General features: G+C 44.5%; 1 protein-coding gene across 5 annotated transcripts in view; it reads left to right on the top strand.

The window, feature by feature from the left end:
* Positions 1-27,660, top strand: part of TACC1 (transforming acidic coiled-coil containing protein 1) — a 112,855-nt gene that overhangs the window by 18,105 nt on the left and 67,090 nt on the right. Inside the window, exon 1 of one of the 5 annotated variants that reach the window (XM_049704271.1) lies at positions 884-1,033. The exons of 1 other annotated variant lie outside the window; for it this stretch is intronic. In XM_049704271.1, the coding sequence (XP_049560228.1) occupies positions 957-1,033 (77 nt within the window). In that variant the 5' untranslated portion in view covers positions 884-956. Of the gene's footprint in view, positions 1-883; positions 1,034-27,660 lie in introns of those variants that run through there. 3 more of the 5 variants (XM_049704272.1, XM_049704270.1, XM_049704268.1) reach the window with 3 other exon arrangements.

Genomic DNA, 27,660 nt, shown 5'->3' with positions numbered 1-27,660 from the left:
GAAGGGAGTATGAGTTGTGTCTGGAAGGATAAATGGGTATTAGGAGAAGAGAGCGTTCTTCTTCCCACAAAAAAACCAAACGGTGAGGTGAAGGAGAGATGGCTGGAGGGGAGGGAAGTGGGAGGCGGGAGTGGATGAGAAACAGCATGAAGTATTCTGAAAAGGGAGTATGAGTAGGTGGATCACAGGTGTAATGGGAGGGACAAGGTGCGTTACCCCCCTCCCCCAAAACAGAGTTCGGAAGAGAATTCATTCATTGGTTGTCATAACCGGAAGGGACATTTAAGAGGTAAAGAATGATCGCACTCCCTTATTTTACAAACGAACAAAGCAAGACTCAGGGAGGGAGCAGTAACTTGTCCCAAGTCACCCGGCTAGTCGGGGACACGACCAGGATTCCCCCCGTTTTCTGCACAACTCCGCGGAGGCCTCTGTGCGGGACTAGCGGCCGGGGGAGGCCGCGCCGCGGGAAGGCAGCCCGGGTCAGGGATGCCGACACACACCGCCCCCTCCCGGGGCTTCTCCGCACGGCCGCCCGGCGGGCCTCCTCCCAGCCGCGCCCCTTCCAGCCTCGCGCCGGGGCGCGCCGGGCGGACAGGGAGGGCGACGGCCGCCGGGCCCCCAGCCCACTCCACCTGTCGCCCTCCGCCGCCCAGGGTCTCCCTGGCGCAGTGACCCGCGCGCTCAGCCTCTCCCGCGGGGTCCCCAGGAGGGGGTCACGAGCCGCCGCGCCGGCCGAGCCCTGCGATTGGCGGAGAAGTAGTAGCGTCTCCAGCAACGCCCTTTAGCCGGCTCTCCCGGCGTCCGGGACCCTGAGGCCGGGCTCCCCGGCACCCCCGCCCACCCGCGGCCCCACCCTTCCTCCTCCGCCCGCCGCCTCCTCCTGCCGGGGTCCCGGTCGGGCCGGCGCGCGGCAGAGCACGAGCGGGCGCAGCCGGGGCGCCGCGCTCCGAGCTATGGGAGGCGCCCACTCTCAGAGCCCGAGGGGCCGGGAGCCGGCCGCGGAGAGGCCCCCGAGACCCCGAGAGATCGCGTGAGTCCCAGAGCCCCCCGCCTCCCGCCCCCAGATCCCCGGGCCGCCGTTCGGGGCTTTGCATGCCGGCCGGGGATGGGAGCGCACGGCTCCCGTCCCACCAAGGCTGGGAAGGTGGGGCTCCCGCTGGCGCCCGCGGGGCGCAAGGGCACAGGGGTGGGCCTGGTGGGACATCCCGCCCCGAGCCTCGCCCTGCAGTGCCCGGGGGCGCTGGGCCACGACCCACAGCGACAGAATCGCGCCCAGGCGGGGCTGCTGTCCCGCGCCCCTTCGCGCTGCGCGGGTGGGACATGGGGACCCCGAGGTTTTCCAGACTCGTCCAAGCAGGAAGACGCACGTGTCCCTAAAGGGCTCAGAAACACTCCAGAGACAGATCTAGTTGCAGGGAGGAGTAGATATTAGAAGGGTTCTCGAGTCTCCAAGATAACGCGGCTCGTGTTGGCCTTCAGGGTCCAGGAATTTGATGCAGTGCTCGCTGTTCGCAAAAACTCCCTCTCTTGTTTGCTCCGAGGGCTTCACGATGATCTCAGAGAAAGGGCTGTATTGTAGCAGCAGCAATTAGGCTTTTGTTCTGGGACAGCAACAATTGGGGACACCAAGTACTGAAATGCTCCGAAGGGACATTTTTAGAGAACGTGATTTCGAGCAAGTTGCACGGTTTGGAAGATGGCCTTGCTTCTTACCACAGAGAGGATGCGTCGATAACTATATATTTATTTGAGAACCCAAACGATCTTTAAGCGTATAATTAAAAATGTTTAAAGGGTGTGCGTGTCTTGGAAGTGAGGTAATGTCAAGGAATCCACACTCTATTTGAATTCAGCCAATGCCAAAGCTATTTAGTTTGAGAAAGGTACATTTAGCCATCACATATAGGCAGCCTGGGCCATGGGAGGGCTTTTTTTGGATTATCTTTTCAAGGCAAAGTATCTTCTGGAATACCCAGATGATAGACGTGTTAGTTGTTCCTTCTTATGTTTACATATGATCAGTAATCTAAACTTAGTTCAGGCATCTTATTAATCCTAAGAATAGCTGAGAATTATTGAGCACGTAAAATGTGCCAAACCCTGTTGTAAGCACTCTGTGTGTTATTTAATCCCCAAGAACACTGAGTTAGTTTCTATTATTGCCCTCATTTTATTGGTGAGGAAACTGAAGTAAAAGAGATGTGACTCGTCCAAGGTCACAGAGCTAAAACGTGGTGGACCCTGCTTGTCTGACTCCAGAAATCCTGGTGCAGCCACTTCCCACAGGAGAGTTGGGACTGACTTAGGAAACAAACTGTTATCTCAGCTGGCAGAACACACCCCCATTTTCCCCTTTAATTCCTCCCGAATAAGGGAGGAATCTGAATTAGCAATGCTTATGCCTAATGAGCAAAAACTGCCAAAGTTGATTTAACTTTTTAAAAAGTTAAGAGGCAGTGTAACACTGAGATGAAGTTCCAAGTTTTGGAGGCAGATTGCCCTGGGTTGAATTCTAGGCTCTGCTCCTTAACAGCTGGAGCTCTTTTATCTCTTCCTTAACCTCTCTGGGTCTGTTTCCTTGTATGTAAAATGGGAATGAAGACAGTGTCCACTTCACAGGCTGTTGTAAGGATGACATAAGATCATGTATATATGAATAACAAGTTATAGTTTTATCTCTGAGCAGTAAGTTGTTTTAGCCAAGGATGACAGCTGACTATTTAATCTTTGTGAGCACGTGGCTGGTGTAGCTCAAAAGTAAACACTTAAATCATTCTCTGAAAGGACGCTGAAGCAATGAACTCAGGGCTTTCTGTGTAGGATTCAGTTGTCAGGGTGAGGAACCGATTCTTAATTGTCAAATTATCCCGTGCTTTGGCAGTAGGTAGAGGATCTCTCTCTCTCTCCAATGAGGTTCTGCATGTGCCTTATATATTTAGCTAAACTTGCCTAAAGATAAACATAAAAGCCATCCTTGGTCTAAACCTGGGAATACCGCCCAGGGATGCCCTATCCTACTAGAGTGAGTACATTTAGAAGGACGTAAACGCACGTAGGCAGTGTTGGGAGTTTTGGCCGCATCAGAGTGTGCAGGCTTAATGAGTCAGCCCTACAAGCCACTTGGTGCAGACCAGCTGAAAGATGAGAAATATGAGCTTCGATGCCTGTGATGTATACACGTGAAAAGCAAAAAGCCTGCTTTTAATCCAAATCCTGGCTCATTCGGATGTACAGCCACAAGGGTCTCCACGGTCATTGTTAATGTCACCCGGCTGCAGATTTCCTGCCGGACACATGGCTGCCATGGATAACCCTGACCTCAAGGAAGTTCCCCTAACTCAGGCCATTGCATTTTCAAAATCTATTGTTCCTTTTTTAAAAAATAAAAATAAATACATGAAAACCTCACAAACATTGCATGAATACTGGCATTTGTCTTTTGAGGGAGAAAATAATGTTTCAGAGTGTTCACAATTTATATTTCAGAATAACTTAATCAAGTATGAAAATTAACCAGACAAATCTGTCTTAACAGAACTCTACTGCGAAATATAAACAGGTATGGATGTGCGTGAAGAGAAAGGTCTGATTTTAAGATAAAACACATTATTATTGAAAATTGTAGCAGTCTACCTTCCCCAAACCAGAGGAAACAAATGAGCCAGCCTTCATTTATACAAAGAGGCTGCTCACGTGGTGATTAAGAGCAGAAGCTGTGGAGTCAGGCTGACCTGGGCTGGAATTCCAGCAAGATCTCTCGCTAGCTTAGGTCAGGAAGCTTTGGAAAATAATCACTTAACTCTTCAGTTGGGCAGATATCTGCATCTTTAAAATGGCAATAATTATCATATCTACCTTATGAAATGGTGTGTATTATTAGTGCAGGGCCTGGTACCTAAGATGTGCTTAATACCTGAGTTACCGGAATTCCCCTACATACAAACGAGTTCCATTCTGAGAGTGCGTTTGTAAGTCCAATTTGTTCGTAAGTCCAACAAAGTTAGCCTAGGTACCCAACTAACACAATTGGCTATGTAGTACTGTACTGGAACAGGTTTATAATAGTTTTCACACAAATAATACGTAAAAAGCAAACAAAAAATAAAGACGACATTTTTAATCTTACAGTACGGTACCTTGAAAATTACAGTAGTACAGTACAACAGCTGGCATATAGGGGCACGTTCACATCTTTGAAAGTTCGCAACTTGAAGGTTCGTACGTAGGGGACTTACTGTATTATTAGTACATTCACATGTGTATGTACCTATATATCAGGTGCTACGCTAGATTCTGTGGGATGTATATTTTTGAGTAAGGCTGGATCTCTTCTGAAGGGAGGGTTGACTTGTGTGCTGATTCAGCAAGGCCTCTTGGAGAAGCAAGACAATGGCTTTTTAGAGTTAACTTTTTCCGCAATTAATTTCCCTTTTCCAGAAAGAAGCATCCCGAGGATGGACCTGTGTTTGGGGATATGGTAGTTTGGTGAAATGTTTGTAAACAATGACTCCTTCGTTGATCATTTTCGGCAATGGGGTCAAAGTGGGTTTCCTAAGAGCAGTAAATAATTTGCAGAGAGGTTTGAAGAATGACATAAAGGAGAACCTATTTTTCAGTAGGGAATATGGCATGTAACTAATTCATCTAGAGCTTGTTGAGTTTGTCCACCTGGGATGAACGATAATGCACTTGTTGTCAATTCTTTCAGTTAAATTTCTAGGCCAGTCTTTGTTTGCATTTGGAATGTATCCTAATGGAATAGGTCGGTGGTGAAGTCCGGAGGAGTTTCTGAGGTCTCGAGTGTTTTTGCCATGAGGTTTTCTGATCATATGAATTACATGTAGGTTCTACCATGTTCTGGAGAACTGCAGGGTCAGTTGGGAACAGTTGAGCCTCTTGATGGACAGACATCCTGACATGAAGAGGGAGGTGCTGGCTTTGAAGTTTTAGACACAGGAAAACAGGACTCAAAACAAGTAAACTTAGGAAGCAATGTTCTTGAAACCCACTGCTTTCAAATTCATATTGTTCACCACCTCCTCACCACACAATTTTTATTGTCATTAAAAACATTTAGGTCCCCAATTGCTGTAAAAAATTTTCAAACATCCATCTAAAATGTTTTGGTGTACAGTTAAGAGAAAGACTTACAGAAAGTTTGTGGAAAAGACCCAGAAAAACCAGCTAAATGAAGAAATGTTAAAAGAAGTGTAGTATTTAGCTTGAAGGAGGGACTGGAGAGATGGTGGAAATATATAATTTTTAGGGGATGTTGGTGGCCTGTATCTCTGATGAAGCCAACCCAACAGGAAATGGTTTGAACTGCAGGACAAGGGAATTATTTGTGTGTGTATGTTGAGTTTAGATAGCACAACTTCTAGACTGTGAGGGTAGTTGATATACCAAAAAGAGTTAATAAGGGAAGAAAAATCCCTTTCTGCAAATCATTAAAAGGTAAGAGAGATAATCTAACAAGGATTGAGACTCCAAGGGGGTTTGGGTCTAGTTTTGCTCCACAATTTCTGCTCTCTTTTAGCTTCAGTGGCGCCCCACCCCTACCTCTACCCTACGGCTTCTCCTGGCTGGTACAAGTTTCCGTGTTAAAAATCAAGAAGAGAAAGGGTGGGGGGCACAGCTGCTGGTGTCCTGAGCTAGCGAAGTGGGTTATTTAATATCTGAGTTGGCTGGTAGCCAGAGTGGGCTGCAGGGTGTGTGAATTTGTTAACCCAAGGTCAGGAGATGAACTGGTAGCACCCTGAATGACCATGGAACGTGGAGGTCCATCTTCTGAAGAAGCTCACTCTGGCTCCTATAGGATGCTTTTTTTTTTGCAATTTTTTTTTATTGTCGTAAAATATACGTAAGATAAAATTCACCATCTTAATCATTTTTAAGTGTCCAGTTAAGTCCATTTACAATGTGGTATAACCATCACAACTATCCATTTACACTTTTTCATCATCCCAAAGAGAAACTCTGCATCCATTAAAAAATCACTCCCCATACTTCCCTCCACCAGCCCCTGCTACCTCTATTCTACTTTCTGTCTCTATCTGCCTGTTCCTCACATAAGTGGAATCATATAATATTTGTCCTTTTGTGTCTGGTTTACTTAACTTAGAATCATGTCCTGAGGGTTCATTCATGTTGTAGCATGTGTCAGAGTTTCATTCCTTTTTATTGCTGAATAATATTCCCTTGTATGTATAGACCACATTCTGTTTATCCATTCCTCTGTTGATAGACACTTGGGTTGCCTCCACCTTTTGGCAACTGTGTATGATGCTGGTATGAACGTTGGTGTACAAGTATCCGATTGAGTCCCTGCTTTTAATTCTTTGGGGGTATTTGCCTAGGAATAGAATTGCTGGGTCATGTGGTAACTCTATGGTTAACTTTTTGAGGAACCAGCAAACTGTGTTCCACAGGACTTTATTCCATTGACCTATAGCTCTATCTTTATGCCAGTACCACACTGTTTTGATTACTGTAGCTTTGTAATAGGTTTTATTTTATTTTTTAAAATAAATTTATTTATTTGTTTTTATTTTTGGCTGTGTTGGGTCTTCGTTGCTGTGTGCGGGCTTTCTCTAGTTGCAGCGAGCGGGGGCTACTCTTCGTTGCAGTGCATGGGCTTCTCATTGTGGTGGCTTCTCTTGTTGCGGAGCATGGGCTCCAGGCGTGTGGGCTTCAGTAGTTGTGGCACGCAGGCTCAGTAGTTGTGGCACATGGGCTTAGTTGCTCCGTGGCATGTGGGATCTTCCCGGACCAGGGCTCGAACCTGTGTCCCTTGCATTGGCAGGCGGATTCTTAATCACTGCGCTACCAGGGAAGCCCCTATAGTAGGTTTTAAAATTAGGAAGTTTTAGTCCTTCAGCTTTGTTCTTTTTCAAAATTATTTTAGCTCTTTGGGGTTTCTTGAGGTTTGTTTTTGGTTTTGTGCTTTAATCTCTCTCTCTCTCTCTCTCTCTCTCTCTCTCTCTTTCTCTCTGTCTCTGTCTCTCTGGATTTTTCTTCTTGGCTGGTGGCAGTCAGCAGCCTTCATGAGAGAATGCTGGACCACCTTCAGCTTGTGTGTGCTGCCCCAGAAATTCTCTTTCCCTGCCCTCCCCTCTACCCTCTCTCCAGCCAGACTTTTCACCCCAAGACATGAACCTGCTTGTGAGTCAGACACTCGGGCACTGAGTATCCAAAGAGGACCCAGATGTGGGGAGGAGCCCGGGAGGGATGGGCAGGAGACTGGAGTCACTGTGCAGGTCAGAGGTACCAAGAGTTGAGCATCAGGGAACCCCCTGTTCCCAGGGGAGAAGCTGACCCTGGAAGGAGTCTTGAAGGATGAGTGAGTGGCCAGGGAAGGGGGGTCAGGGGAGGGCAGGCCAGGTGAGGAAAGCATGGCAGATCATGGCCCGATGTGTCAGGATCCATCCTGTCTGGGCAGTGGGGAGGGTTTGGGGTAGGGTGGGTGTGGAATGGACGGGGGATTGGGAAACAGTGAGTCTGGAGAGGTGAAGAAGAGCTGCGTGCTGGGGACTTTGTGGCTGGCTGGGAGTTTGGACTTAATTCCAGGAGCCATAGATGAGGGTTTGCCAAGCCCTGGACTGAACTGGGGAGAAATATTCTCACCGAGACGCTCAACCACATGTGGGGGTACCTGTGATTCTCCTCAGCACCTCATCACCCACCCAGGCATCACATCCAGGGCGCTAGATTTTCCTTTTTCAACCTCTTACTTCATCTTCATTTTTGTATATTAGCAATTCAGTAACACATATAAACGTTTTCTTCTTTTCATTTTTCTTGTTTTCCAAATTTTCTACAACAAACACATTTTCCTCTGATAGTCATAATGTACTTTAAAAAAAAAAAAGCCTGAAAATTTAGAAAACCCAGAAAACTGAAGAAAATAAACCACTCATAATCTCATCACCCAGAGATGACTGTTAATATGTTGGTACATTTTATTAGTCTCTTTTTTTCCCAGTAAATATAATTTTCAACAGTAGGGTTATACTATATGTGTTTTGCATTCTGATTTTTTCACTTAACATTATAAACATTTCTCTGTATCATTATACTGAATTTTAAAATGTCATTTTATTGCTTGCTGAATGGTACACTATGTGCATATATTATAATTAATTTAATTTTTCCCAAATGGTTGACATTTAGGTTGGTTGCCGTTTTTGATCATATAAGTAATACAGTTAATAAATATTCTTATAATTCTTTGTGCATCTCTGATTAATAATTAGGACACATTCCTTGAAGTTTAATTATAGGGTCAAAAACGCAAGTATTCGAAAAGTTATATTTTGTTATATATTACTATATATTGTCAGATTATTCCCTCCAAAGTCATCCCAAATTATACTCCCCCCCCTTAGCAGTATAGCGTACTTTCCATATGCTCATAGCATCCTTCCCAAGCTAGGCACTATCATTTTCAATCTTTGCCAGTTTGGTAAGAGAAAAATGTGTAATCTTGTTTTGATTTCTTAAATTCTTCGTCAGTGAGAGTGAACTTTTTCCCGTATGTTTAGTAGCCATTTGTAATTTCTTATGTATTTCTCTTTGCCAGTTTTGTACTAAGGTACTAATTTTTCTATACTTATTTGTGAGAATTCTTTATATGATGAAGCCAGCTACTTATTGAGCACTTACTACATGCTAGGCACATGTTAGTCTCTCACATGCATTAACTCATATGATTCTCAAAATAACTCTATAAGCTAGGTGCAGTTTTACATTTCCACTTTACACATGATGAAACAGGTATAGAGAGGTTAATTAACTTGTCCCAGGTGTCACAGCTGGAGTGACAAAATTGAAATTTAAGTGGCCTCAATCCAGAGACCTACATGCCTAGCCATTTGTCTTATACAAATCTGCTAACCCTTGTCCTCCATTTTTGTTTTGTTTTGTTTTGAAGGGGAGGTATTTTAAAAAATTAACCTCTTAATTTAGAACAGTTTCAGATTTACAGAAAATTTCAGCAGATGTACAGAGAGTCCTCATAGATTCCACAAGCGGTTTCCCTTATTATTAGCATCTTATATTAATATGGTACTTTTGCTACAGTTAATGAAACCATCATTGATATATTATTATTAACTAAGGTCCATACTTTTTAAATTTTATTTTTATTTTTTTTAACATCTTTATTATTATTTTTAACATCTTTAACATCTTTATTGGAGTATAATTGTGTTAGTTTCTGCTTTATAGCAAAGTGAATCAGTTATACATATACATATGTTCCAGTACTTTGTTTAGATTTCCTTAGTTTTTACCTGATATCCTTTTTTCTGTTCCAGAATATATTACATTTAGTAGTCATGTTACTTTTTAATATAAATCAACCTATCACGTTTTCCTTTGGGGTTTCTTCCTCGGCCTTTCCCTGTCCCCAAATGAGATAACTCTTTTCTTCTATTTGTTTCATGATGTCCTTTTCTTTATAAGAAACCATTTACTCGATCTGAAATTTCTAGAATCACTAGTGTAAGATAAGACTCTAACAATTTTTTATAAGGCTCTAGCCTTTTTTTTTCAAAATAGCTAACCAGTTACTCCAGTACTGGTATTATTAAATAATCCTTTTTCTTCCCACCAATTTGTAATACCTTTTTTTTTTGGCCGTGACATGCGGCTTTTGGGATCTTAGTTCCCTGACCAGGGGTTGAACCCGGGCCCACGGCACTGAAAGCACCGAGTCCTAACTACTGAACCTCCAGAGAATTCCCTGTAATACCATTTTTTTAAATTCAGTGCTATAACATGTCTTTCCTTCTGTTTAACCCTCGATGGTTTTTCTCTTTCTGTTCTCACTCATTCAGCAAATACGAATTGACTGCTTTCTTATGTTCAGGCACTGTGAATATCCTTTATTATTTATTTATTTATATATATATATTTTTTTTTGTGGTACGTGGGCCTCTCACTGTTGTGGCCTCTCCCGTTGCGAAGCACAGGCTCCGGACGCGCAGGCTCAGCGGCCATGGCTCACGGGCCCAGCCGCTCCATGGCATGTGAGATCTTCCCGGACCGGGGCACGAACCTGTGTCCCCTGCATCGGCAGGCAGACTCTCAACCACTGCGCCACCAGGGAAGCCCATCCTTTATTATTTATGTGGGAATTTACAGGGACAGAGGAAAGCATTTCTAAATGTATAAAATCTGAATATTCATTGATAGTGTTGGGGGCAGGACATTCACCAGAGAGTTGGATGAGGGGGGGTGACCTGTGAAAGGAGCTTGGGGAAAAAAAGGACATTCATAATTGAGCTTTCCTCATAGGTTTTACACCACCCTAGGCCACTCTGCCATCCATCTGAAGGTTTCATTTTAAACAATGTAGCTTCCTGTGCAGAAACAGCTGTGCCTTCAGATGTTCTCAGGTCATCTGCATGCTTCGGCAGACTCATATTTTTCATGTACAGTCTAGACTTTATTTTTCGCAGTAACATGATATAAAGTCCTACAGATTTATATAAGGAATGAAGGATTTATATAAGGATAAACCACCTCTACTTCTGATCTTCCACCTCTTGTGCCTGTGGAGACGTGGGAACCTTGGAAAGTGCAAGAATCCCTCACTTTGACATTCCTTCATTCTCAGGATTCTTACTGTGCAGGACACTTTGGATATCATTTTTTGTGGGGGTTTTTTGCCTGCACCTAGTACAAGTTCGCCTTAGGCAATCTTATGGTATGTCTGCTGTGAACGTTATGAATAACAGTTGTAGGCAAAAGAAATTATATTTGGCTTACTTACATTTAGGGGTGTTCTGTAGCAACTTTAGAGTCATATCTATATTTTGGAGGCAGGATAGTTCTGTTTTTAATATAACCCATACATCTGTCTCGCACTGCATGTCCCCATAAAAGCCTGACAGCATAAGATATCATTGGTCAGGATGAGAGCTCCCAGGAATCTGGCAAAGACCCTTCACTTTAGAGCAATAGCTCTGAAAACTTTATTGGGTCAGAGATCCTGTGATAACATAAAACTTTTATAGACTTTTTCCAAATGAAAATACACATATACACAGTACAGAAAAGTTACGAGAGTCAGAGATCCTGAGACATAGGCATTAGCTCGTTTAATCCTTTCATGGCCCCTATAAAGTAGATGTTAATAGCTCCGTTTTACAGATGAGTAAACTGAGGCCTGGAAAAGTTGAGAAACTAAGGCTGCAGAGCTAGTAAATGGTCGAGCAGGGATTCAAGTGAACCTGGCTGAGGGAAAACAATTACTGGTCATTTCCAGAGTGGGTCAGCCACCGAACAACTTATTAACCAGCAGAGGCTTCTGTTTATCTGCTAGAAGATAAGGTTTTATGGCTCCCTCCCTACTGATAGCACAGTTTCAGGACAGTAAACGCCCATTCTGTAGACAAATACCCGTACACTGCGTTGCCTTTACACAGAGCAGATAGAATGCCTCTCCCGGGTTTCTTTGCTGAATTATTTTTGTCTGTGAGTCTTGTTTTCCTAACAACTGCACAATGTTATGTTTCCATGGCTACCTCAAAAGTGTTCTTAAATAGGGGTTTGAGAAAACAAAACTAGGAAGGCTTGGGCAAGACATAATGGTAGGAAGATGACATGTTTTACCTGCCAGGCATCACCTTCTCAGCATTTCTGTGAGTCCAATGGTGTCTTGTCTCTGTCCCTTCCCCAGTTGCCTCCTTTGCCTTTTAAGACCTGTGATCCACTGGTTCCACCACGTGTGAAGCCATGGTTCCTGTGACGTCTCCAGTGGCCTGGAATGATGGCATCTGGGAAGACAACTCAAGTTCTGAATAACATGGGCCACCTTTACAGTTGATACCCGAAGTGCGGGTTGGCAGGTTCCAGTGAGGACAAGAGTAGAACTGAGAGATGTGCCCACGTTTCAGGAGCGGCTGTTGCTGGCGGGGAGAAGGAGACAGAGGTGTCTGCAGTGGACCTCACCTGTCGTCCACCTCCGTCCCGCTTCTGGCCGGGTAGAGGGTGCTGTTCTCCAGTCGTCCCACCAGGGGGCGCCAGCCACCATCTGCTTAGTTTCTGGCCTTGGCCTGGGGTGACCAGGACGGACGGTCTTCAGCCCGCTCCTTTGCTGGGTGGGAGAAAACAAGAGAGTCTTCGGATGCTAACTTACAGTGCACGTAGGAGGAAAGGAAACAGATTAGGGAGCGAGGGAGGATGAGGCCGAGGGTTTTGGTATTTCCATTTCCTTCTGCTGGCTGGGATCCTGCGTCCCCCGGGTGTCTTGTTTCTCTTCACTCCTCCGAATCTGGTTCAGGGCATATTTTTTGTGGCTTCTGAGGAGTTGGAGCTCTTCCGCGCTCCTTTGCGTTGTTCACTGGTGTTCGCTGGTTGAACTGCAGTATAAACACCCAGGGCTGGACGCAGAGGGGGCTCACTGTGACCTTCTGATTGATAGAAATGCAAAGCTGGAAGAAAGTCTTCAAAAACATTTGGGGGTTGAAGGTGTGACAGAAGTTTGTGGTGCCCCCTGGTGGCCGCTGTTCAGTACTTCATCCACAGAGAGAAAGGAGGAGCCCCGCATCCCCGCCCCCGCCAGCCGCTGGGTCTCCCGTGACACGGCCGGGGTATCGCCGCTCCGAGGAGTCTTCTGCAGACACCAAGACCAGACAGCTCTAGTGCTTGACCGGCTCCTCCGACATCCCTTTTTCTCAGTTTCTGTTGCCCTAGGCCCACACTTTTAAATTCCTCTTGTGTTTCTCATTCGGCAGTCTTTTCCCAGTTCAAGGCCTTTTTCTTTTAAGTAAAAGTTGTTTTTATGTCCCTGATAATAGACTGTTTTGTTTGGTTCATTCCATACCCCTGTTTGAATGGTCAGTGGGGCTGGGGAGGGTCTTGTGTTTGGGACTGAAAATGCTTGAAGGGTGTGTGTGTGTGTGTGTGTGTGTGTGTGTGAGGTGTGTGAGGTGACTGTGTGGAAGGTGTGTGTATGTATATGTGGGTGTGCAACGGTGTATGTGGTGTGTGTGTGATTATGTGTGGGAGGTGTGTGTATGTGTACGTGTGTGTGTGACTGTGTATGCGTGTGTATGTGGGAGGTATGAGTGTGTATATGTGGTGTGTACATGTGACTGTGTGAGGTTTGTGTGAGACTGGGGGTGTGTATGTATATGTGGTGTGTGTGTGTGACTGTGTGAGTGTGTATATGTGGTGTGTGTGACTTTGGGTGTGTACATATGTGTGTGTGACTGTGTATATATATGTGGTGTGTGTATGTGTGACTATATGTGGGTGTGTATATATATGTGGGGGGTGTGTGACTGTGTGGGTGTGTATGTATATGTGGTGTGGGTGTGACTATGTGTGGGTGTGTATGTATATGTGGGGGGGGGTGTGACTGTGTGTGGGTGTGTCTGTATATGTGGTGTGTGTGTGTGGTGTGTGAGTGTGAAGGAACCCCGGTGCTGCCAGCCCCAACTGGCCCACAGGTCCTTCGTCACAAAGCAGTGCATTTCGCACATATAGACGTCAGGAGACTGGTTTCCCCGCTGGGCTGAAGAGCTGTCTCGTGTCTGGTACAGAGGGTGAATACTCTACTGAGAGCATCAAATCCCAGATTCTCCGCCTTCTTTACAAAGCACAGAGGGTTTTTGACGTTTCCTTGTTTATCAGCGTGAAACTACCTCCAAGGGAGCAGCGGCGTCCTGGCGTTCTGGGTCATCCGGAAGGGAGCGGGGCCTCGGGCTCCCGTTTCTCCTTTGCATCAGTGCCGTTGCCACCCTCGGGTCGCCCCTCCTCTCTCCCTCTCCCCTCACGTCTTCCCTTGCACGTTTGAAAACCCTCTATGGAAGCTGAATCATGTCGCTTCCTTTTTTGGTCATCCTGGAGCTTTCTCCACTTGCATCACTCGGATGTGTGAAACAAATCAGTTCCTCACGTTCTGTGTTGTATGTTCAGAGTTCAGAGAGAATAAGCAGTGCCCTGGGCGTGGGGTGCCCCACTGAACCACTCCGTAGATGTTCTTGCACAAGTCGGTTTAATTAAAGGGTGGGTGCTGAGATAAAACCATTCCGAATATCTTATTTGAGAACAAAAATAAAATCAACAGCTAAAGGGAGAAGAGAAAGAAAGATCCCAGCACAAGGACATGTTAATATCTCTGAGTTGGGGAATTTCTGTGCGTTTGGCCCCTTGATGGTGTTGTCAGGGGAGAGAGTTCTGGGAACATCTGAGGCCGCGTTTTCCCCGACAGATGTACCGGGAGCCCTGGAATGAGGCTGAGGAATGTTGCCACATAATCTGCACGTATCCATCCCGGCATCTGCCAGCCTGGGAAATGTGTCTGCCAGCTGTCACTGCTGGAGGCTTACCGGGTGTCTCAAATAGAGGGATTAGGGAACCCAAAGGCCAGTGACTAATGGAATTGCCCATCCTGGTGGCTGATCCCAGTGCAGGGTCACATTTCTGCATGTCCTGTCCCCTGATATGGCTGAAGCGGGCTCCTCCTGTCCCCAGGGACGCCTCCTGGTCGTACCTCCTACAGGTGGCCCCTCTGGGCAGCATTCGGCATGCCTCCCTCCCTTTGGAATGCTGCCAAAGGGCACCAGATTTGCTGCAGGAAGCAGGAGGGGTAGTGATGGAAGAGTTGAGAGAGGTTGTCGGGAGACATGAATCATGACGGCCTCGGGCCCGCAACCTTGCCTGAGCCGAGCTGTGCGGGGCTCCCGCGCAGGGCTCGCGGTGTGTGCTGGGTATGGTGTGGGTCATGCTGAGTCAGACCTGAGTCACTTTCCCACCCCTGCGCCAGGAGCCGGGGGGTCCAAGCCACAGGCCTTGAGAGTGAGGGGGGCAATACGGATTGTGGCTCAAAGAAGGGGACCGATGTTGGTCGGACGAGAATCGGGAGTCCCTGTGCAGCGGTAATTCGGCTGTTCTGAGTTAGGTGAGTTTTGTTACGGTAATTCGGAATCTCTTCTTAAAAAATTTTTTATTGGAGTAGAGTTGATTTTCAATGTTGTGTTAGTTTCTGCTGTACAGCAACGTGAATCAGTTATACGTATACGCATATCCACTCTTTTTTAGATTCTTTTCCCAGATAGGCCATTACAGAGTATTGAGAAGAGTTCCCTGTGCTATACAGTAGGTTCTTATTAGTAGCTACAGAATCTTTTGGAGGAAAGGAAATGGTAAATGATATTCAGTCCACAAATGCGGTTTTGAGGAGGAAATATTGAACCTGCTATTGATCAAAAAGCTTTTCGTCTCCAGTTTAGAGGTTAGAGACATGTTTTCTGTATAGAAAGTGAGAATCTACGGTGTGACCGAAATCCCAATGATTTAAGGCATTTCAGCATCTATGCAGAGTGGCCATCACCTGGACAGCCCACGCCCAGAGTTTCTGATTCGATAAGTCCAGGCTGGGGATAGGGAATTTGCATTTCTAATTCTCAGGTGACGCTGATACTGCTGGGCCAGGGACCCTACATTTACTGATTTAAGGCAAAGGACTGAAACATTCCATTTACCAAAAAAGAAAGAAAGAAGGAAAGAAAGGGAGAATGGAGGGGAGGGCGGGAAGGAAGGAAGTCCGCCAGTGTTTCAGTAAATACATTACAAGATATTCAGACTTCAGTAGTAATCCGATGTGTTAGGTAAAACCAACAGTGGCATAGCATTCCTACCCACTTGCCAAAGTTTTTGAAGATTGCCTGACTCGGTGTTGGTTCGGATTTAGGGAAGAGGCTGTCTCCTGTGCTGCCATTTAAAACGGAATTAGTACAACCTTTCTGGAGGGCAGTCTGGCTATGCGTCTCCAGACACAAAATGTGCTCCAGAGTTTTAACTCTAGGAAATAATCCTGTACGTGTGAGAAGATGCTTGTATAGGGTTATTCATCCCGGGTTCGTTTATAATGAGGAACAATGCGCCCCCTAAATATTCCTCCACGGGGAGCAAATTATGTAAACCATGGAGACACACAAAGGCTTGTTATGCAGCTGAGAGGAGCTGGGAACACGGGCTCTGCAGGGGTCAGGAAGGGTCTTGACTCCACAGCCTGGTTTCCACTCCCTCCCCTGGGGAGCAGAGCTTATGATGAAAACAGGAGAAGTTGGGAATAAGCCCTGGCCTCTAAATGAGGACAATATGTATATTTAAATCTCATTTGTTTAAAAGTATCTATCTGTCCATCTGTTTCTCTGTCTGTCTGTCTGTCTATCCGTGCTCATAAGTACGTGCTGTGTGCATGTAACAGGGCGATTTGGGAGGTTTTTGTCTATTCATTCAAGTCACCAAATATTATGGAGCAGACAGAACAAGACAGACACGATGCTTTGTGTTCACAGAGCACACTTCTAGTCAGGAAAGACAGATACTAAGTGGAAAAGTAGAAATAATTTCATTCCAGGTGTAAAAAGTGCTTTGAAAAAAGATAAAAACAGAGTGTGTTGCTCACCAACATTTTAACAGTTGGCTGTTTAGCAAAAACACGACTCTGGGTAAGTTTTCCTTTCTTCTTTGTACTTTTCTGTGCCATCCGAAATTCACTGTTTCAAAGACCGTGATCCTTGACGTTCGAGGATTCTTCCCCTCACTCGCTTGGCTTAAGTCACACTTGCTGCCAGGCTGCCGTCTGCACAGTTCGCAGGCTCCTCCCTCAAGCCTCAGCTACTCACTTCCTCAGAGCAGCCTCCCCGGCTGCCCGATTCATCATCTCCACTTGTCCTCCCCACCCCACCCTCCCTGGCCTTCCTAGGAGCCCCTGCACTTTTCTTATACGTCATTCATGACGGCTTGTAAGTTCCATATTTTCCTTGCTTACTGAACTCACCAATATGCAAGCTCCGTGAGGGCAAGAACGGGGTCTGTCTTGTCATTTGTGAAAGGTGTGGGGTGATTGAATGAAAGAATTCTTACCGAACCCAGGTTCGGCTGCTTGCCGCTCAAAAGCCAATAGTTCAAGAGGCAAGTGTCAATAGAAAGGAAAGGTGCTTTAAGTCAGAAGAGCCAGCAATCTGGGGGGAAGGTGGACTTGTGTCCTGAGACCAGCTCCAACGAGTCTGCTCAGCCATGACAGTTTTTTTTTTTTGTTTTTTTTTTTGCGGTACGCGGGCCTCTCACTGCTGTGGCCTCTCCCGTTGCGGAGCACAGGCTCCGGACGCGCAGGCTCAGCAGCCATGGCTCACGGGCCCAGCCGCTCCGCGGCATGTGGGATCTTCCCAGACCGGGGCACGAACCCGTGTCCCCTGCATCGGCAGGCGGTCTCTCAACCACTGCGCCACCCGGGGAAGCCCCATGACAGTTTTTAAAGGGGAAAGAAGCGGAAGGATCTCAGTGAATCATCGAGGCAGGAGGTTGGATTCTGCATCATTCTCTGTTGTGTCGCAGACTGGCTGACTCTTTCTTCGGATGTTATCTTGCCCAAGTGATCTGCGTGCAGGATCGCTTAAGGGGGCTGTTGCAGAGCAGAGAGCTAGTCATTTTAACTGCTTAAGTCTTCATTTTTACTGCTTTTTATCTAGGAAAAGAATCAACATTTTAGACAAGGCATGGTGTGCTTTCAGAAGAGCATAAGTCAGGAGTTACGTTAAATTGCCTAGTGATCTCATTCCTATAATTAGGTTCTTTTAAAGTTGGAGGGGAACAGAAATAGGCAAACAGGAAAGGGGCAAAGGAGCTGCTTTCAGAATGAGCATGTGTATTATTTTGCCTTAAACAATAAAGGCATTTATTTAAAATACCTTTAAAAACAAAGCACAATATTATTTGTATATGAAAGAATCCTTTTCTTGATTAAACAGTTCACATTGCCTTCTAAAATGAGGTGAATTTGGGGAGGGATGTTGTATCTCTGTTACACATACCAACTGTGCATATTGTTGGGGAGGAATACATTTCCCTCTACCCTTCTAGATTCTTCTGGCTGGTCTAGGAATTAAATGGACATAAGACAGATTAACAGGAGAAAATCAAACAAAAGTTGAATAACATGTGTACATGGGAGAGACCCAGGATAACTGAGTAACTCCTCCAATGGCGGAAACCCTCACCTTATATACCATCTTCAGCTGAAGACGAAAGAGGATGCTGGGGGTAGTGGCTGGGACTTCGAAGGGATGGAAGGAAATTCACATGAAGATGGAAAAGCAAATGTTTGGTATACAGCTGTTTGCTGGGCCCTGCAGAGACGATGGGACCCAGTGTGGACTCTGGTCACTAGGTCCTGCGCCCACTGCACTGAGCCCATACTCTCTGCAGACGTCTCTGGGGACAGCTCTATCCCGGGAACAGGCCCTCTAGCTGAATTTTTTTAGTCAGTTGGGAGAAGGTCAGAATTTCTTCCTGAGTTTTGGTGCCTTGATTGTTTTCACCTTGATATAATCCACATGCCAAAGAGACGTTTGGAGGTGGCGAAGTTTGCTTCCCTATAATATCCTTCACAGTTGAGGAGAAAGCCTAGAATTCAGACGTCCCACCCGAGAGGACTGAGTCCTAGTCATGCAAACTTTGGTGTCTGGTACTCCTCAGGAAATCCTTAATGCAGAGACTCATCTGCTTGTCTGGAAGCAGGATACTGGGCCCAGGGATCCTTGACAAAGGGCCTTTCCAGGTAAAAATTCCTGTGTTTCTGTGAGATCTGGGGTGGAGGCTTAGGCTTGGAGTCAATGACTTATTAGTTCAGAAAAGAATTGAGAACAAATACATTCTACTCAGTAGCTAGCTATGCCTTGGCCGAAGGAAATAGAAAATACATATGATCTTCCTATATCATGTGTGGTAAGGTGCCGAAAAGAGCAGTAAGGATAACCTTGCTTATGCTAGTTCTGTAAGATAATAATCACACAGAATATCTTGGGAATTCCCTGGCAGTCCAGTGGTTAGGACTCGGAGCTTTCACTGCCGAGGGCCTGGGTTCAGTCCCTGGTCGGGGAACTAATATCCCACAAGCCGCGTGGTGTGGCCTATATATATGTAAATGTGTGTGTGTGTGTGTGTGTGTGTGTGTATATATATATATATATATATATATATATCTTGACTAATTATGAGTCCATAAGAAAACAGTTTCCAAGAAAATACTTTTTGGGTGAGTGCTGGAAATCGTCACTAACACCAGTTAGTGTTACAGCCAAAGGACGACAATGGTTAAGTCATTTATAGAGTGTTGGTCAGTTATTATTTTAGCCTTTGAATTGGAAAAAGACTCATTTATTATATAGTTTTTGTGGATTTATAAAATCCTATTATTTTCAAGGAAATCTCCCCAAAGAAGGTAATATCCTCGTCCAATATACAGCCTTCCTTTCCTTCAATGTATCAATATTTTCACTTACCCGATTGAATTTACCCTGAAGCTAATGAAGCTTAAACTTCAGGACCTCTCACTGTGCAGCCCTTCCTAGGTCTCCAGAGGGGCTCTGGCATTGTGTTCACAAGGTTCATTTGTAATTTTCTTAAAGAGAGCTCCCCAAATTCTTAAGCTTCCTGCTCCACAGAATTGGGCCTGGCAGCCTCCTCCATGCCTCGTTCCTCCACTGAGCCCCACCACGGTTCCCGCTTTTTCCCAGATGGGAAGAAAGGCTCCCCGTAGTGCCATCTGCGTCATCAACATGGTGTCCTGGAAGAAACCACCCTAAAGGGAATGTTAGAAAACAATTCAACCCAGTAAACTGAAAAGTCAAATTGGCTTTATTCTGTAATCCAAGAATCAAACAGCATCCCATGGAGCCAATAGGAAGGAGCTCCCCAGAGCTGCACAAAGTGAAAGGCTTTTATGGACAGAAGGGGCAGGAAAGGGGAACTAGCAAAGAGTGGATTGTTTCAGGCAAGGTCACCTCCCTTTGGGAGCCAGCAGTGGGCTATGAGGTGTTTACCTCTCTAGGGCTGCCCAGGGAATTCCAGACTGTCTGGTCAAGATCACATTCCTAGGAGGCGCTGACTCTGCCGTCAGGTTAGGTATTAAGTCTCGGTTTGGTGCCGTGGGCTTAGCACAAGTGACTCCATTTGGGGCCTGTTGTCTCTTTTTGAACAATTCCCCCCTTTTGATCAGACTCAAGCTTAACTGAGAACTGTGATCCAAATTTAAGGCGTTGGCACCACTCCCAGCTACGGCTCTGAAGCTCTCCGTGTTTGTTGATCCTCTGTGTGGTGTTCACAGGTTGTGACATCAGGTTCACAATTTTTCAGCTGGTCATTTTCTTCATTCCTCTTCTGGCCTTCCAGCCTTGGGAGATCATGTACTTGGCGGTTAGCGGCTGCAGACACGCATTTAAACTTTTTTAGAAAATGCAGGGACTTCCCTGGCGGTCCAGTGGTTAAGACTCCACACTTCCACTGCAGTGGTCGCGGGTTCAATCCCTGGTCAGGGAAGTAGGATCCCTTATGCCACGTGGCGTGGCCAAGAAATTAAAAAAAAGAAAGAAAATACAGTGTGCCAGGATTATAATGATTGTTACAAGCAAGCTAATTCCCAGTGTTTGGAGTGCACTTTGGAGCCATGGTCCCCAAGATCCAAACCAGTCAAAACCAAGTAAGTCAAAGCAGGACCCAAATGAAGGAGTCACCGTCTTAAGCCACGTGGCTTGTTTGGTCATCTTCTGTAACTGAGTTTCAACTTCCCCAGAAGAGTTAATTCAGGTGCAGCAGGTGGTGTTGACCACAGGACAGACACTCCCTTGCTCCGCTAGAGGACAATCAGGGACTTTCCTATTACCAAGAACAACTTTGGCCAGAAAGTCTAAGGATTTTGGTTCGGCAGCTATCATCTTAGCAGTGGATTCTGCAGTGTTTTCAAGAGTTGAGGAGAGGTTTCTGGTCATAGCTTCATGTACATTTACTCCAAACCAGGGAAGTAGGGCACTGCCAAGGGAAGTGAATCCTAAATCATGAGAGACTCCTGTTAAGTCTTTTCTAACGGGACAAGGCAAATTCAGGGGAGTTGACCAATGATGTGTCTTTGTTGGTGAACAGTTCGGGGCACAGTTAGAGAACCTAAGAGGCACCGCCTGGCCGTGCACCAGCCGTCTAGGCATCCATAGGCCCAAGGAGAATGATAACCACCACAGACGAAGGTAAATCCTGCCAGAGCGCCAACCACTTTCACTAAGGTGGTTAATGAGTTCATTCTCAGGAATTGTTGCATTTGCCCATTCAAGCTAGGGGTTAGTCAGGTTTTGTAGTGCATTCGGGAAGTACATCTCCTACCCTGAAATTAAAAGTTACTCTAAATTCCAGAGGTTACCTGTCTTAACAGTGGCCTGGGAGATATGGACGATGGCATTATCTTTCCAGGCCAATGTCACAGTAAAGGAAGGAAAACGAGAAGAAAGGGTTGCATGTTTAGTTGAAGTGTGAAGTCTTGATCCTGTGTCTTGGGAGGACGCAAGTCCTCAATGTTGGCTAAGTCTCTTCCTAGTCAATTTGATTTTGAGGTCTCTGGCCTGTGTAGAGGACCAGGTATCAGTGGAGACTTCTTCAACTGTGAGATATATACCTTTGGTTCGAGTCATCTGGGTAGTGAAGAGGACCTGGTATAGTCCCTTCTAGGGAGATTCAAGGGCAATCTTTGTTCTTAGTGATTCCAAATCAGAAGGGTGGGAGAAAATTGGACAACTTAGTTAGGAGAGTCATAGCCAGCTATTTGAGGAAACTAGAAGAATTCAGGGCACAGTCCAGTTTACAGGTATATAACAAAACCTCAAAAACAATTAGCCGAACTAGCATCTAATATCTAGGAAGGTGCAAATATAATTTTTCTCTCTTCAATTACCCCATTTCTTTTAACCAAAGATAATCACAGTAAAACTAACTTGCTTCCATTAATCTTGTCCTTATTATTTACGTAAGTGCAGCAAGAATAGTGATTGACCATATAAGCTCTTTTAAAGACTGCTTTGCTGAAACTTTTCATAAGGAATCTCAGATTGACCTTTTAAAAGCCTCTGAGGCCAGGAAGCCAAGCCACGGACTTACCATTAGAGTTTACCTGCAGTACCTATAGTTTGGGTGAATTCCTCTCTTCTCAGGGTCCCCCCCAAATATCCTGAGGTTCCTGAGCCATCAGGCAGTGACCTTTCTTACTCACTTAGAAGTAAGTCCTCCAGGAACCTTATAAGCAAGGTACCAGGCTGATTTTTCCAAGCAGTTTTTAAAGCTATACAGTTTGATATATGTGTGTGTGTGTGTGTGTGTGTGTGTGTGTGTGTGTGTGTGTGTGTGTGTGTGTACATCCTCAGAGCTATGTCTGAATTTATACACATCTCTCTCAGATATAAGACTTGGTAATATAGTCAACGTTTCCAGTTGTGTCCTCTTACAAGGAGAACATATTCTTTTTGAACTTATGCAAATAATGAATTACATTGCCATGAAAAGAATACCCAAGATTTTGCAAATTCTGGAAGGATCAGGTAAGGAGAAAAAGTAAACGTTTCATCTTTGTTTACAAAGATATACTTTACAAAATTGCTGTAAGTCATAGAGAGCTTAAGAGGAAAGATTTCCTTAAATCTGGAAAAACTAAACATTAAGGAACCAGCAGTGCTTCAAACAAAAATATTATTAAGAATTATGATCATCCTCAGTTCATTCAGTCCCATGTAATTATACTCGTTCTGCTTGAATTCTGTTCAGTTTTATGATCTTAGAGTTATTAGAAACCTGTACTTGTCAAAGTCCTTTCCCTGAATCTCCTTGAAGATGAAGTACTATTGTAGGAACACTTTTGCAAAAACATCTAAGACAAAGCTCTGTAAATGACAAAGACTTTTAAAATACCCATTGTTAAAGATCTGATAAAAGTTCATTTGATAAGGAAATGTAGTTATCTCTGTGATGTACAACAGTTTAAGAGAATAACTAGAATTATGACTGATAACATTATACCACAACATATCAGATTTCCAGGAATTGCACAGAGTTTCTAGAACACTTACAAAATATACCTATACAAATACAACATCAAGAAGGCTTAGTATTACTTTCTTATTTGACAATGCCCATGTAATTTAACATATCAAATAAGCCTAATTAGTTTAACTTCTCCTTTTTTATCAGGAGAGAGAGAACAAATCTTTTGAGATGTTCCAGGGGCCCTCTGGAAAATTTCGAAGTTGGTTCAAGATCAAAAAAACTTTATTATAATTTAATTTTTTGGCATTTGCCAAAAATATCAAAGGTTTCAAAACACTTGGTCAAATAGGATCATAGGTAACTGTGAAACAATACTTAGTTATTCATTTAACCAAACTGACAATTGAAGACTTTGCAGGCAAATATAGAAAGTTAAGTAGTTGTCACAGAAAATTATTTTGGCAAAACACAGAATCTTCACTTTCTAGGCAGATTACTTAAAATGTAAAGAAACTTTCACAACTGTTCTCAAAGCAGACCAAAATCTAAAAAAAAAAAAAAAATTAGTCTTTTTAACAGAAAAAACCAGTTTTCATTTTGCACCAAAATTCATTTCATTTTTTTTAACTTAAATAAATTCATTCCAATATTAGCCATCTTGATCACACATAAAATTCCTTTACCAAGATTCCTTTTCCACAATCCGTCTACAGTTTTGTCCTATGTTTTTCCTCTTTCCCGTTCTGAAATAACCAGTGTCACTGTAGGACAAACTTTCTTTTCCTTAACAAAAATGCATCTCCATTCCTCATACCTTCTTTCATCAAAAACACACATCTGGGGCTTCCCTGGTGGCGCAGTGGTTGAGAGTCCGCCTGCCGATGCAGGGGACACAGGTTCGTGCCCCGGTCCGGGAAGATCCCACATGCTGCGGAGTGGCTGGGCCCGTGAGCCATGGCCGCTGAGCCTGCGCATCCGGAGCCTGTGCTCTGCAATGGGGGAGGCCACAACAGTGAGAGGCACGCATACTGCAAAAAAAAAAACCCCAAAACAAAAAACAACAAAAAACACACATCCTGCTCTCCTTTCACACAGAGATGTTTCTTTTATTATTTCTAGTAGCTCTAATTTTACTATATATATTAGAATTTTTAACTCTAAAAAAACCTTAATTTTTAGTGAAAATAAAGAGGTAAACAACCGTGAACTATCTTTTATATTAGCATTCTGTGGCTTGACAACTTTGTAAATACTTTTTATAATCTGTAGAAACAATTGCTTTCTCATAGTAAATTTTTCAGTGTAGCACAAAACATATTTACTAATAAACCCAAGTATCTTTAGTTCCTCTGTAAAAGGAAGCCCAAAATGGACAAACCTGTGTTCAGTAATTATTTAATCTTATCTGGAAATGATCTAGATATTTAATAACTATCTATCATCTAATTTAACTTAGTGAAACTTTAAGGTTTCAGGTTACCAAAAAGATTTGGGGAAACAATTTCAAAAGTTCACATAAAAACTTTTATTCCACTGTATCTATTTAATTCACTTGTTCTTGATAATTATGTTTAGACTAACCACAAAAACTTCATAAGACATTAAACAAAGTCAACCGTCATCCCAAGCTATTTTTCTTGCTGACATATTTCTTTTTTTTTTTTTTTGCGGTATGCGGGCCTCTCACTGTTGTGGCCTCTCCCGTTGTGGGGCACAGGCTCCGGACGCGCAGGCTCAGCGGCCATGGCTCACGGGCCCAGGGGCTCCGCGGCATGTGGGATCCTCCTGGACCGGGGCACGAACCTGTGTCCCCTGCATCGGCAGGCGGACTCTCAACCACTGCGCCACTGGGGAAGCCCCTATTGCTGACATATTTCATGACAGAGATAACATGAACTTCTTTGACCAATAAACCCAAGTTGTATGTCGGCATTATTTTAATACTGATAATTCTAAAGACATACCTATTTTAATTAATCCAAAAAACTTAAACTACCTTTTATTTACCAAAGATTATCTCAGATCACGTGAACTTGAAAAACATTTGGGTTAGCTTCTATTATATTTCTGAGAGTTTTAAGAATCCTTTATACATACAAGTGCTTAATTCTCTTCAAGCCAGTTAAATAGGGCTCTTTTACAAATTAATTTAGTAATACCATCTGAAGGTGGAAAAAGCATGTCTCTACAACACGTGTACATAGACATACATACACACACAGACAGATGCAAACAGAGACCTTACAGCTTCTGTTTAAAAATTTAGCCATGAATCAGGTAGTTATAAAAGAGGTTGGATCCAAATTACATTTCTAGCAGAAGGAATAATCTAAGGTTGCCTGCTCAGATGGCTAAAGCTTTTTATTAATATCTGTAGAGAAGACATTTAGGATTTTTCAGTTGCCTAAGTTTCAAGTTTTCAGTTGCCTTTACCCCTTTTGTTTTCCTTCTGATAAGAAGTACCTCCCTGAAGTTGGTATTTTAAAGAGGTGACCTAAATAAGCGTTCCTGGAGCCAGAGTTCTGATTTTGCAAAGATATGTGAGATAAAGACACTTGCTTTTAATTCCTCAAGGAATTGGGCTGCAACTTAAATGACATCATAGGCTGGTCCACCCATAAATCCTTTTACAGGGGCTTTAGAAGGTTTTTCTTTCCCTCTGGGTACATAGTTTTATTTTAGCTTAGGGAAGAAGGCCTAAAAAATTTGTATCAGGCTCTGCAGTTTGGCTAGTTTCTGACCACAGAGCTACTTTGTAGCTGTCAGGCGGGACAAACAGTAAATATTTCTGGCAGTATTGAACAACCACTTGGACTCAAGAGGCATCTCCAAAGAGGGTACTGAAACCGAGCAGGACTCTGTGAGGCTCTTGGGCAAGGAAGCCTTTCTGTGTCCCCTATTTCTTGTTTGTAGGGAATAGACTCCAGCCCCCATAACCTTCCCTGAGTTCCAAAGGGCAGGTTCGAATAGTTCTTAATCAGGGAAGGGAGGGGATGCAGAGACAGGGGAGGAGAGCACCTAAGGCCAGATTGAAGGAGTGCAGGCCCTGCACACACCCTGCTCCTTATCAGCAACCCTGCCCTTGAAACATTGCCATAAAACTCCTCACCAGATCCTCTTGGGTTGGGACACACAGTGTCTGAGGCATGAGCCCACTGTGTCCCCCTTTGCCTGGCAAAGCAGTAAAGCTGTTCTTTTCTACTTCACCCAAAACTTTGTCTCCAAGATTCAGTTGAGCGCCAGTGCACCGAGGCTGAGTTTTCGGCATCAGTACAAAAGATATTTTATTTTCCTCTCTCTACCGGGTACTAGAGACAGCTCTGGAAGAGCTGTCTCTGATAAGAATTCTCACCCTCAGGTGGTTTCTGCCACTTTCTCCAGGATCCCATCTATAGGTTCCACGTGGAGTTTACATAGAGAGTGTAGCACCCGTATCTGCCAGAATTTGGCCAGGTTTCTCATTCATTTCAATTTTAGTTTTCCTTGGCTGTTTAAGTGGTTTACCAGAAAATTCTTCAGAGACTCATCAACTCTGGGAAGGGCCCATAAGAGGGTCCTCCTTTGAGAGCAGTAGATATGGGGGTGTCTGCACGGTCACTAAATTGGTGGACTTTTGTTTACGGTGTTGTGGTCTCTTCAGAATGGAGAGTAATCCTCTTTCAGACAGAGGATTACTAGAAGAAAGTGAGGGCTGCAAGGAGAATAGAGGGGAGCAGTACGAGTGATGTTGGTCTCACACTTCTGTTTCAGGTACGTCTTGTGTTTAGCTTTCCATTATCTGTTTTGCAGTGAATCTTTCCGTGGAGCTATTTTGGAATTGTGAAGCCTTTCGGAGGCTTCTGTATGCTAATGGACATAGGTATCCCATTCTGTTTTTGATTTGGGAGCCTTTGCTTTTAAAATGCACTTTTTTTTTTTAAGTGCACTTCTTAAATGATCTTATCTACATGGAACTTTTGTCACAGTGGTCATTGTAATTCTAGGTTGTCTTTAGTAAGATTTTGCCATTTTTGTAGACGTTTACAGCTTCCAAAGCCGTAGTTCTTAGACATAAGATAAGCAGCTGTGCTGAAAGGTAGCACGCTGGACTCTTTGGAGCTTAAAGATCCCATTCCTTTTTCTGTTTGTTTCTTCCTTCTGCTAAGCCTTTGGGTCTCTTGGAGCCACACTCATAACTAAAAGGGTTGTGCTGCTGGGTTGGGGACTGTGCAGTGCCTTACAGTGTACCTCATTGCCTGGAAACTTTCTTGAGGTTGGTAGGTGACCTAGTGACAGTCTAACCTGTCCTGTGATCACCTTATCCTAACACAGAGTCTTTGAGTTAGGTGGCGGGTGCCCTAATGGCTCGTAAGTGTTTGATCCATGCCCACCAATTTTGACAGCTTTTCTGGCTTCTGAGATTCCCACTAGCAGTAGCCTTTATATACACAAAATGAGACAAATGTGCACCTTAACAAACCAGCCGTAACCAAGAGATGTTACTGCGGACTGGCCACACCACCAGCAATTCCCAACCCGGAACTGGGGACTGGGGAGGGCACTGAACCACAAGTGAGGACGGCGGACTGGAAGGGGTTTCCAGAAGGGGGAATCGCAGACTGGAATGCCAACTAGGTTGGGAGCTCAATGCAAAGAGAGCCGAGCTCAGAACTGAGAAGCATTTACACGCAGCCTTTGGAAACGGTGGGAAAGACTGGGAACTCAGAGGGCTCTCCAGGCAGCAGGCCTGTGTTTCTCATTGTCCCCGAAGCTGTCAGAAGTTCACTTGGGATCCCATCACTGACACCAAATCTGTTAAAAAACAAAATTCAGTTGAGTACATTGAAAGATCAAATTGGC

Source organism: Orcinus orca, chromosome 21 (assembly GCF_937001465.1).
Source record: "Orcinus orca chromosome 21, mOrcOrc1.1, whole genome shotgun sequence".
Classification (NCBI taxonomy): domain Eukaryota; kingdom Metazoa; phylum Chordata; class Mammalia; order Artiodactyla; family Delphinidae; genus Orcinus; species Orcinus orca.
Note: the sequence above shows the minus strand (reverse complement) of the source record. Positions and strands in the feature narration are given on the sequence as shown.